Source organism: Geotrypetes seraphini, chromosome 8 (genome assembly GCF_902459505.1).
Source record: "Geotrypetes seraphini chromosome 8, aGeoSer1.1, whole genome shotgun sequence".
NCBI lineage: Eukaryota > Metazoa > Chordata > Amphibia > Gymnophiona > Dermophiidae > Geotrypetes > Geotrypetes seraphini.
In genome coordinates this window covers 51,486,608-51,499,222 of record NC_047091.1, presented here as the reverse complement: position 1 = coordinate 51,499,222, position 12,615 = coordinate 51,486,608, and the positions used below count along the sequence as shown (strand labels likewise).

Below are 12,615 nucleotides of genomic sequence, written 5' to 3'. Positions count from 1 at the left end.
TTCAAAATGTAGAGCCCTTCTCTCCACCCTAGGGTGCCTATTAGCCCAAATGAATCTCAAATTTACTCCTAATATTTTTGGGATTTGCTCAGGCCCAGATCACAGCTCTAAACTTAAACTCCCATCTGCTTTGGTAACATCATTTATCCCAGGACAAGCAGGCAGGTATTCTCACTAATGGGTGACGTGATCCAACAGAGCCCCTATGCGGACGCCTCACAAGCAGTCTTGCTTGATGAAACTCGAAGTTTCAAGTCGCCCGCACCGCGCATGCGCGAGTGCCCAGCACAGGGTGCATCTCCTCAGTTCTTACTTTTCCGCAGAGCCGAGAAGTCCGTCTTGGACTCTCTGCGTGAAGCATTTTCACTTGTGCCTTCTGAAGTCCGCGGTTTTGGGTTCTTTTTCTCTTAATCGCTGATTTTCGCCGTACTTTTATTGTTTTTCAAAAAAAAAAATTCTTCTATCCGTTCGACCGGGCAGGCCATGTGGCCGCAGCTTCGATCTTACGGCGGAGCTTTTCCGGCCTATGTTCCGGCCTGCTACCGGTTTTAAAAAGTGTTCCAAGTTCCAGCGTGCGATTTCACTGACGGACCCTCATCGACGCTGTCTTTGGTGTCTTGGACCTCAACACCTTCCGAAATCGTGCCGGCCTTGCTCAACACTTACAGCCCGTGCTTTCAAGCGTCATTGCATCTTGTGGGAGTCGCTGTTCAGCATGGAGTCTTCGAGGGAACTTTCATCATCGAAGGACCCTTCACCATTGGCCTCTCCCGAGGCTTCCCAGGCTTCCACATCTTCTGCTCCGAGCCTCATCAAACTGGCCTCGTTTGTTCCAGCTCTGTCTTCAACGCAGGCTGCGGTGCCTTCCTCTGTCTCTTCAGGTCAGATAGCGCAGCAGCCCATTCCCCCGGTGGTGCTTAAAGTGCCCAAGGCTTCTAAGACCAAGCACTCTCACACTGCCTCGAGGGAGCACGAAGTCCGTGCAGGTGGTCCCATTGGTGACGTGGATCCATCCTTGCCGGCTTCGTTCCAGACCTTACTTGAGAAGCAATTTATTCAGCTCTTTACCACGATGGGGCCAAAGTTTCTCTCTCAAATCCAACCTGGGCATGCGGAGGCCTCCCGCGAGGTTGAGCCGCCTCCAGTGCCTCAGCCGTACGCACACTCTCTACAGGGAGCAGAGTCTATGCGAGTGTCTGGTCTGGTATCGATGCATGCATCGCAAGGAGCAGAGTCTTTGCCCATGCCTCCATTGGAACCGATTCACTCGATGCAAGGAGTAGAGTCTTTGCGAGTGCCTCCATTGGAACCGATTCACTTGATGCAAGGGCTCGAGTCTTTGCGAGTGCCTCGTGGTTCTTCCAGTCAACTAAAGGAAGGAACTAAAACAAGAAATAGCGGGCACAATCCAGCATGTTTGCAACCTATCCTTGAAAACTGGAGAGGTACCAGAGGACTGGAAACTGGCGAATGTCACACCTATCTTCAAGAAGGGATCGAGGGGTGACCCCGGGAACTACAGGCCGGTCAGCCTGACTTCAATTATAGGGAAGATGGTGGAAGCTATGATCAAGGATGGTATTTGCGAGCACATCGAGAGAAATGGCCTACTGAGAACAAGCCAGCACGGATTCTGTAAGGGAAGGTCTTGCTTAACGAACCTTTTGTACTTCTTTGAGGGAATAAGCAGTCGGGTGGACAATGGGGAACCCATAGACATCATTTACCTCGATTTTCAAAAGGCTTTCGACAAGGTGCCACATGAAAGGCTGCTTAGGAAGCTGTGGAACCACGGGGTGGGAGGGGATGTGCACAGATGGATCAAGCACTGGTTGTCGGGTAGACTGCAGAGGGTCGGAGTAAAGGGACAATATTCTGACTGGCGGGGAGTCACGAGCAGTGTGCCACAGGGATCGGTGCTGGGGCCGTTACTCTTCAACATATTTATCAATGACCTGGAAAAGGAGGCAAAGTACGAGGTTATAAAATTTGCAGACGATACCAAACTGTGCGGCAGAGTTAGATCCAGGGAGGAGTGTGAGGACCTGCAAAGGGACCTGGACAAGCTGGAAGACTGGGAAAACAAATGGCAAATGCGCTTTAACGTGGAAAAATGCAAGGTCATGCATATAGGGAAAAAGAACCCGTTGTTCAACTACAAATTGGGGGGGGCATTGCTGGGAGACAGCAGTCTAGAGAGAGACTTGGGTGTGCTGGTGGATGCATCACTGAAGCCATCTGCGCAGTGCGCAGCAGCCTCGAAAAAAGCCAACAGGATGCTGGGCATCATAAAGAGGGGCATAACAACCAGGACGCGGGAAGTCATCATGCCATTGTATCGAGCGATGGTGCGTCCACATCTGGAATACTGCGTTCAATATTGGTCGCCGTACCTCAAGAAGGACATGGCAGTACTTGAGAGAGTCCAAAGGAGAGCAACGAAACTGGTAAGAGGGCTGGAACACTGCCCATACGCCGAGAGGTTGGATAGGCTGGGGCTCTTCTCTCTGGAAAAAAGGAGGCTCAGGGGAGATATGATAGAGACCTTCAGGATCATGAGGGGCATAGAGAGGGTGGATAGGGACAGATTCTTCAGGCTGAAGGGGACAACAGGTACGAGGGGGCATTCAGAGAAACTGAAGGGAGATAGGTTCAAAACAAATGCAAGGAAGTTTTTTTTCACCCAAAAGGGTCGTGGACACCTGGAATGTGCTACCGGAGGCAGAGTACGGTACAGGGATTCAAACAGGGATTGGACGGATTCCTGAGGGATAAAGGGATCGTGGGATACTGAGAGAGGTGCTGGGATGTAACACAGGTATAGAAAGCTAACCAGGTAATAAGTATAGAAACCCAACCAGGTCGTGCATGTGCAAGACCGGAGGGTTAGGACTTCGATGGGAAGATAGGACTCAATGGGAAACCAAGGTGGCAAGGGGGCCCCTTCTGGTGATTCAGACAGGTCGTGACCTGTTTGGGCCGCCGCGGGAGCGGACTGCTGGGCAGGATGGACCTATGGTCTGACCCGACGGAGGCACTGCTTATGTTCTTATGTTCTTAACCACCTCTGCTTCGATCCACCGCTTCCAGCCCCATCCACTCTCTGGGGTCCTCAGCAAAGACCCATTTGCCTTATTTGTCGAGGCCTGCTTCGAGGCACAGCTCGCATCATCGATCGAGGCATTCTTTGAAGCACTCCTCCAGGCATGTCTCGCCTCATCGGAAGCAGCCTTTTCTTCAGTTTTCTCCACCGTCTACTTCGCCTCCTCAAATGCCGGAGCTCGAGGACACAGTGGGGTCTTTTTCTCCAGCCCGATCCCTGTCCTCATTAGATCAGGAGGCCTCGATGTCCTCGAGTCCTTCTCGAGGCCCTGCTTTGGCTGACCAGCTGTCTTTTTCTTCTTTTCTCCGTCAGATGGCAGCTGATTTAGACATTCAGCTGGACACTGGGTCCAAATTCTCAAAGGAGTATCTCGAGACAATGCATCTCCCTCAACCTCTTGCTGAATCCCTCATTCCTCTTCATAAGCTGCTGGATCAGACCTTTGTCCGCTGTCTGGAGACTCCCTATTCCATCCCCGCTGTTCCGGGCAAATTGGATGCCAGATACTGCACGGTTCATCATAAGGGATTTGACGGTGCCCAGCTATCACATCAATCCCTTTTGGTGGAATCTTCATTGACGCGGTCTCACCCCTCCCAGATATATGCCACTGTTCCACCTGGCAGGGAGGGCAAGACGATGGACAGGTTTGGCAGGCGAATTTACCAGAACTCTATGATGACATCCAGAGTTCTCAACTACAATTTTCATTTTATTACATATTTTGAGTTTTTCCTGTCCGTCCTTCCCACGTTCATGGCCTATTTGGATCCTCGGGCCCATTTTGAGTTCCAAGAAGTCCTGGCCTCATTGTCCCAACTCCGTTTGCAGCTGATGCAGTCTTCATACAATGCCTTTGAGTTGTCTGCTCGGGCTACTGCTTGCTCGGTGGCCATGCGACGGCTAGCGTGGCTCCGGACCATCGACATGGATCCCAATCTGCAGGACAGGCTGGCTAATGTTCTGTGTGCTGGTACTGACCTCTTCGATGAGTCCATCGAGGCGGCGACCAAGAAGCTGTCGGACCACGAGAAGTCTTTCCAATCGATTCTCTGTCCGAAGCCCAAGCCAGCTCCTCCTCATCCTTCATGCCCGCCTTTAATCTACCAGCGGCGTTTCCCATCTAAACAGGCTCCTGCCATCCGTCAGCCTGTTAAGAGGCAGCATCCGCAGAAACAGCAACAAAAGCCTCAGCCATCTGCTTTCCCCAAGGCTCCTTAGCCTTTTTGACTGTCTCATGGAGAGCATAACGTCAGTTGTTCTGCCCTTCCCCGTTTTTCCCCCTATCGGAGGTCGTCTCCATCATTTTTACCATCGATGGACGACTATTACCACCGACCTCTGGGTCCTTTCCTCGTAAGGGAGGGATACTCTCTTCCATCAAGTTCCTCCGGAACATCCTCCAAGAGAGTATCCTTCCTCCTCTGCCCAGACCGCCCTTCTTCTTCAGGAAGCTCAGGCTTTGCTCCAGCTCCGGGCTGTCGAGCCGGTTCCTTTGGCTCAACAGAACAAGGGTTTTTACTCCCGGTACTTCCTTGTTCCGAAGAAGACGGGCGATCTGCATTCTATTTTGGATTTCAGAGTGCTCAACAAATATCTGGTCAAAGAAAAGTTTCGCATGCTGACCCTGGCGTCTCTGTATCCCCTCCTCGAGCAGCACGACTATTTATGCTCTCTGGATCTCAAGGAGGCCTACACTCACATTCCCATCCATCCGGTCTCCCGTCAATACCTCAGATTTCGGGCGGGACATCTTCATCTTCAATACCGAGTGCTCCCTTTCGGCCTGGCATTGTCACCCAGAGTCTTCACCAAGTGTCTGGTTGTGGTGGCCGCAGCGTTCAGGAACCATGGTCTTCAGGTGTTTCCCTACCTGAACGACTGGCTCATAAAGGATTCCACGGCTCAGGGAGTCGTCCTTGTGACTCAGCACACTATTTGGTTCCTGCAGAGTCTGGGGTTCGAGATCAATTTTCCGAAATCACATCTGCAACCTTCCCAGATTCTTCCCTTCATTGGAGCTGTTCTGGATACTATCCAACTCAGAGCGTTCCTCCCTCCACAGCGTCTGGAAGCTCTTCTCCATCTTTGTCATTCAGTGTCCTCTCGCCACTCCATCTCGGCGAGACTCATGATGGTTCTTTTGGGCCACATGGCCTCTACAGTACACGTGACTACTTTTGCCAGACTTCACCTCAGAATTCCTCAGTGGACCCTGGCATCTCAATGGTCGCAGGTTTCCGACCCTCTGACTCGACGCATCCAGGTCACTCCTGCTCTGACACAGTCTCTTCGCTGGTGGATGCTCTCTTCCAATCTATCCAGAGGCTTACTGTTTCACACGCCCCCCCATCAGAAGGTTCTCACGACCGACTCTTCGACTTACACTGTGGGGCTCATCTGGATGGTCTCTGCACTCAGGGCTATTGGAACAGTACAGACTGCCAGTGCCACATCAATCTCCTGGAACTCAGGGCGATTTTCAACGCTCTCAATGCTTTTCAACATCTGCTTCACGACCGTGTAGTCCTTATTCGCACAGACAACCAAGTCGCCATGTATTATGTCAACAAACAGGGAGGCACGGGATCAGCCTCCCTCTGTCAGGAAACTCTGAAAGTTTGAGATTGGGCAATTCGCCACAACACCTTCCTCAAAGCTGTCTACATTCAGGGGGCGGGCAGTGCCTTAGCAGACAACTTGAGTCATCTCCTTCAACCTCACGAATGGACTCTCCATTCCACACACCTTCATCACATTTTCTCTCTGTGGGGAACGCCTCAGATAGACCTTTTTGCAGCCCCCCACAGCATCAAGCTGCCTCAGTTCTGCTCCAGAATCTACACTCCTCATCGCCTCGAGGTGGATGCTTTTCTTCTGGACTGGACGAATCGCTTTTTGTATGCGTTTCCTCCATTTCCTCTCATTCAAAAGACTCTGGTAAAGCTGAGGTCCGACCATTCCACCATGATTCTGATTGCTCCTCAGTGGCTCAAGCAACCTTGGTACTCCCTTCTACTTCAAATCAGCAGCAGGGAGCCCTTCCTTCTACCAGTGTTTCCATCGCTGCTTACACAGCATCAGGGATCTCTGCTTCATCCCAACCTGCAGTCTCTCCACCTGATAGCTTGGTTCCTCTCAACGTAACTCCTCTCCAGTTTTCGCAAGCTGTGAGGGGTGTTTTGGAAGCTTCACAGAAGCCTACTACTAGACAATGCTATACCCAAAAATGGACTAGATTTTCTACTTGGTGTTTTTCTCATCATCAGGAGCCTCAACATTCCTCCTTATCTTCTGTTTTGGACTATCTTTTGCACTTTTCTCATTCTGGCCTCAAGTCTACATCGATACGAGTCCATCTGAGTGCAATTGCTGCTTTCCATCAGCCGCTTCAGGGGAAACCTCTCTGTGCTCATCCTGTGGTTTCCAGATTCATGAAAGGACTTTTCAATGTCAATCCTCCTCTCAAACTGCCTCCAGTGGTTTGGGACCTCAATATTGTTCTTTCTCAGCTTATGAAACCTCCATTTGAACCTATTGACAAGGCTCATCTGAAGTATCTCACTTGGAAAGTTGTGTTTCTCATTGGCCTCACTTTTGCTTGTCGAGTTAGTGAGCTTCAAGCATTGGTTGCGGATCCACCTTTTACAGTGTTCCATCATGACAAGGTGGTTCTTCGCACTCATCCAAAATTCCTTCCTAAAGTTGTCTCGGAATTTCATCTCAATCAATCCATTGTTCTTCCAGTGTTTTTTCCAAAGCCTCATTCTCATTCTGGAGAATCAGCTCTGCATGCTCTGGACTGTAAGCATGCTTTGGCTTTCTATCTAGAACGTACCAAACCGCATAGAACTGCTCATCAACTTTTCATCTCCTTTGATCCGAACAAATTGGGACGTCCTATCTCTAAGCATACCATCTCCAACTGGATGGCGGCTTGTATCTCTTTCTGCTATGCCCAGGCTGGATTACCCCTTCACAGTAAAGTCACAGCCCATAAGGTCAGAGCAATGGCAGCTTCTGTGGCTTTCCTCAGATCTATACCTATTGAGGAAATTTGTAAGGCTGCCACTTGGTCCTCAGTTCATACCTTCACTTCTCATTATTGTCTGGATACTTTCTCCAGACGAGATGGACAGTTTAGCTAAACAATATTGCAAAATTTATTCTCCTAAGTTGCCAACTCTCCCACTATCCCTCTTTGGTTAGCTTGGAGGTCACCCACTAGTGAGAATACCTGCCTGCTTGTCCTGGGATAAAGCACAGTTACTTACCATAACAGGTGTTATCCCGGGACAGCAGGCAGCTATTCTCACATCCCACCCACCTCCCCTGGGTTGGCTTCTCTGCTAGCTATCTGAACTGAGGAGACGCTGGGCAGGAAGGCACTCGTGCATGGGCGGTGCGGGCGACTCAAAACTTCGAGTTTTCCTACAAGCAAGTCTGCTTGTGAGGTGTCCGCATCGGGGCTCCTTTGGATCACGTCACCCACTAGTGAGAATAGCTGCCTGCTGTCCCTGGATAACACCTGTTAACGGTAAGTAACTGTGCTTTTTCAACAGACCAAATCCTTAACGCTCCCCACTTCCTCCTTAACGTTTCTTATCTCCACTTTAGAAAACAGATCAAAACTCTTCTTTGCAACAGACCAAATCCTTAATGCTCCCCATCTCCTCCTCAATGCTTCCCACCTCTTCTTTAACTTTTTCCACCTCTTCCTCCCACCCTTCTAAGATTGTTGCTCTCTCCACTCAACTAATATGCTTTGTTCCCTTCTCTTAAATTCAATGTATTCTCTTACCGTATACACTGCCTATGCTCTGTATATAGTCCTTCCCTCACCTAAATTGTAAATGTAAACTAGTTTGACTCTATGATTGCTTTGTTATGTTCTTCAATTTCAACCGCTCTGTATGTAATTCATCTATCTGTTGTGAACCACCTAGAACTCCCTGGGTACGGCGGTATACAAAAATAAATTATTATTATTATTATTATTATTATTATTATAAAGGTTGAACAGGTAAGGTTACAAGATGCATCCTTACCTGATGCCATGTTATATTGGAAACCAATCAGTGTTGCCATATTCTGTTCTCACTGCAGCTTCTTGATTTTATTTTAGACTTTAATATGAAGTATTTCCTTTCCTTTGCTTTCACAATCACACCTCCTAATAGTAACAATAGAGGAGGTGCACCTGGAAAGTTTTACAAAATTTTACTGTTTATCCATCTAGCTCAGGGATTTTAACTGATTTGACTTTTTGATAGCCCTTATAACTTCCATCGGGTGGATAGGGCTTCTTACCTCTCTCGCAGTTCATCCTCCAATGATGATGGCTTGACCTGCTGTAAATATTTCCCAGTCTCTTCCTGCATAGTCCACTTTCCTGAAGTATATAATTTGTGGTATAATTCAACAGATCTTTTACATATTTCCATTTGGTGAGAGAAATCATTGCTCTGTCCATCTTTTATTCCAAAGACAGCATTATAAAGGCCTTTAAAATCCATCTGTTTACACAATTGTTTGGAATAATCTCCATCTGAACAATTATCTCGCTCTTTTTTTTAAAATTGTAAACTGCTATGAAGCCTGATATAGGCCATTTAACAGTATCAAGTGTCAATAAAATAAATAAAGATAAGGGGGCCAATATTCAAAGCGATTTAAGTGGCCAGGAAAGATGCTTATGCCAGTTCTATGGCTTGTGCAACTGCAGGTGTATAAATATAAGGTGCGCTGATGTCAGGTTAAAGATAGTATTCTAGTATCCTCACACTCCAGAAAAACTGATTTTATTCCTGTCTAAGCATGATTAATTAATGTGCATGTGTTCATCCAATTTTAAAATGCCCTTCTCTAGATCCACAGATTGCCCAAAATTATAGGCCGATCTCTAACTTGTGCTTGTCAGTATTCAAGATGAGATCATACCATGGAGTGATATAGAGGCATTATAATATTCTCAGTCTTATTTACCATCCCTTTCCTAATGATTCCTAGCATCCTGTTTGCTTTCTTGGTTGCTGCCGATCGCTCTCTTTATGAAAGGTGAAATGCTAAAAATCAGCCAAACAGTAATTGAAAACTTGCATGACTGAGGAAGAAGAAAACAGAATTACTGGTTGATATTCTTTTCTTCCAGGTTATCAACCATGTGACCCTCAGGTGATTTGTAACCGGGTTAACCATGTGAAAACCTGTATGGAGGAGCTGTGTGATCTTGCCATGAGACGCCATGTAGAATTGGAGGAATCCAGCCAGCTTTGGGCTTTCTTGCAAGAGATGGAAGAGACAGAAAGTTGGGTACGAGAGAAGGAGCAGATACTCTCCTCTCAGAGCTATGGGAAGGACTTGAGTAGTGTTATGAGGCTTATGAGCAAACACAAGATTTTAACCGGGGAATTAGGCAGGAGGAGGACTCTACTGAACCAAACTATGAAGAAAGGAGAGAAGATCTTGGTCAAGAAACGTTTTGAAGTCACCAATATCTGTGAGAAAATCAAAGAAGTCAGGGTTCAGTGGACAAAGTTGGAGGAAATGACCACCGTCCATCAACAGAAACTCCAGGAAGCCTCTAATTTCCACCAATTCAGTGCGGACACAGATGACTTGGTGGCTTGGCTCCAGGACACTTACCGTCTTGTTTCTAGTGATGACTTTGGCCATGATGAGTATTCAACCCAGTCTCTTGTGAAAAAGCACAAAGGGGTAGTGGAAGAGATTGAGAAGCATCGGGCAGTGGTCTTGTCTTTGCGTAAACATCTTGCCGTTCTGGCACCAGAGTACCGTGACTTGGTGGATGTGCAGATCCGCATTGTGGAGGTGGAGCAGCTCTACAGTGAGGTGGCAGAAGTGGCAGTCCTGCGACGGCAGTGGCTTCAGGATGCTTTGGCTGTCTACAGGATGTTCAGTGAAGTGAATGCCTGTGAGGTCTGGATTGATGAGAAAGAACAGTGGCTAAATAAAATGGAGGTACCAGAAAAGCTGGAAGATGTTGAGGTGGTCCAGCACAGGTATGAAAAGCCAAACCTACAGGTGCTATCAGATTAAGCCCTTTTGACCAGTCTTTTTAACTGGAAAAGCCAGGTACAAACCTAAGAATAGAATCATTTTCACATTTGCATTGTACAGAGTTCTGCTAGCAGTACTGGCCTTGGAGAAAACATAATTCTTTGCAGACCGTTTGTTTTTTTTATTTTGTTGGACTAATGTAAGAATTATTGAAAGATAATGTTGTGCATGAGATTTGAGAGCACTTAGTCTTCTATGGGAGTGACTTCCACTTTTAAGTTGGCATTCACAGGATATTTTGTAAGGTGTTGCCATGCACTTATTTTTGTTCCCTGAAGGTTTCTTAAATTATATGGTTCACATGCATGCACACTGATGCATGATTTGCTCACTGTTGCTTTTTATTTTTATGCCCAAAACATAATTGGCTAACACCTTTTTTCTTTGGTGAGAATTTTGGTCTTTACTATATACTGAAAAAAATCAATATAAAGGACATCAGTATGGGCACAACTCACTGCTCACTGTATGGGCAACAGATTGTCTTTAGGATTCTAATTTTATAGCTTTTTATTTATGATATTAGCACTGTTAAGGGCCAATTTATATGTAATATCCCTTCAGAACCACATTTGCATGCAGTTAACTGTAAATAATTAAAACTTTGGCAGCTTTATAACTAAAGTTTTGAGCTTTGAGAAGTTGTATTATAGTCCTGCTGATGAAGTGTTTAACAAAGCCGATGCCTCCCTCTCTTCAGTTAATTTTCAGGCCTCTAGCCTACAGCCTCTCCAGTCATGATCATCATACAAATTTCCTGTAAAAAAGCAAGTTAAAGTAGATGCTGAGAGTTTTTTTTATTTAATGTGACCGGTAGGATCTGTCGTTTTGCTTTGACTGCAGCTACTCTTCACTGCCCCTCAGAACCTGCTGCCTTGGGTAACTACCTAGTCAGTTTATTCACTTGTTGGAACTTGTCACATCTGGCAGCTGTCAGGACTGCATTATGTAGCTGAGGGACAGGGCAGAGTGCTTTTGGAGATTGTAAATGTATACGAGTAGTTTTGTAAGGTAACATTATGTTGTGCAGTTATGATATACATTTTCTGCAGGTTTGAGAGTCTAGATCAGGAAATGAACAGTTTAATGGGACGTGTCCTAGACGTGAACCAGATTGTGCAACAACTGGTTGATGGAGGTCACCCCAGTGCTTCTGAAGTCAGAGCTTGTCAAGACCATTTGAATAGCAGGTAATGAGTTACTCAGTATCACACTCAAGACTAATAGTTCACTAGGGTGCATTCTTTGCTCTAAGCAAGCACGGTGGGGAAGCTGTTATCAATAACTAAGCACAGACCCAGTTGCCCATCATGGTGATGAGTTTGGCTGTTCCCCCTGAGCCATTACTGACTTAGTGTTTCCAGCATGGTGTTAAGGTGAAGGATGTTTTCTCTCTGAGCCATTAACCCAGTGTCCTAGAAATATTTTTTGGGGGGAGGGGGATGCTGTTCACTCTAAACCAGTTCTGGCCCAATGTCCCAGCATGGTGTTGATGAGGAAAGGCTTTTACCTCTCAGTATCTACTGAGTCTCAAGGCTGATTTTCAAAGTACACAAACTAAACTAAAGCACTTTGTCTAGGTAACTTTTGGAGTTATTGGTTAAAGTGCTTCCTTTTTTGTCTGGCTAAATCAGTCCAAATCAATGGGCCAGCAGAGGGAGATAGAGAAACACAAACAATTTCCAGTGATATCACCAGTATCATAACAGGTAAAGCCTAAAGCAGGGGTGCCCACACTTTTTTGGCTTGCGAGCTACTTTTAAAATGACCAAGTCAAAATGATCTACCAACAATAAAATGTTAAAAAACACAAAACACACTGTACGCAGAGAAAATATTAATTATCATTTCTATTCAAGGTTTTTTTCAGAGGTCAAGGCAGATGACTTTAAAATATGCAATGTCACTTCGGTAACAATTATACTTTTACTAAACCGCGATAGCAGTTTTTAGCGCAGGGAGCTGCGCTGAATGCCCCTCACAGCTCCCAACGCTCATGGGCTCCCTGCGTTAAAAACCACTATCACGGTTTAGTAAAAGGGGGCCATAGTGCAAAATATAGATAGCAGATATAAATTCTCAAAACAGACACATTTTGATCACTAAATTGAAAATAAAATCACTTTTCCTACCTTTTTGTCTGATGATTTCATGAGTCTCTGGTTGCACTTCCTTCTGCTGTAAATCCAATATTTCTTTCTGCCTTTCTTTCTTTCTGCCCCCTCCCCTTTTCTTTCTGTCTCTTTCTTTCTCTCCCCCCTGCCCCCTCTTTATTTCTGTCTTTCTTTCTTTCTCCCCCTGCCCCCCCAAGCCATCATGCAGATTTCTCCACTTCCCCGATTCTTTCTCTCTCCCTGCCCCCCCCCCCCCCCCAAAGCCACCACACCGATTTCTCCCTGCTGCTTCCCAGAGCCAGGCCTGGCATGTTTAAA

General features: G+C 46.6%; 1 protein-coding gene across 3 annotated transcripts in view; it reads left to right on the top strand.

The window, feature by feature from the left end:
- SPTBN4 (spectrin beta, non-erythrocytic 4) overlaps positions 1 to 12,615 on the top strand; it is a 420,524-nt gene that overhangs the window by 141,714 nt on the left and 266,195 nt on the right. For all 3 annotated transcript variants that reach the window (XM_033954096.1, XM_033954095.1, XM_033954094.1), the window contains 2 exons: positions 9,255 to 10,125; positions 11,236 to 11,373. In XM_033954096.1, coding sequence (XP_033809987.1) covers positions 9,255 to 10,125; positions 11,236 to 11,373 — 1,009 coding nt within the window. The remainder of the gene's footprint in view (positions 1 to 9,254; positions 10,126 to 11,235; positions 11,374 to 12,615) is intronic.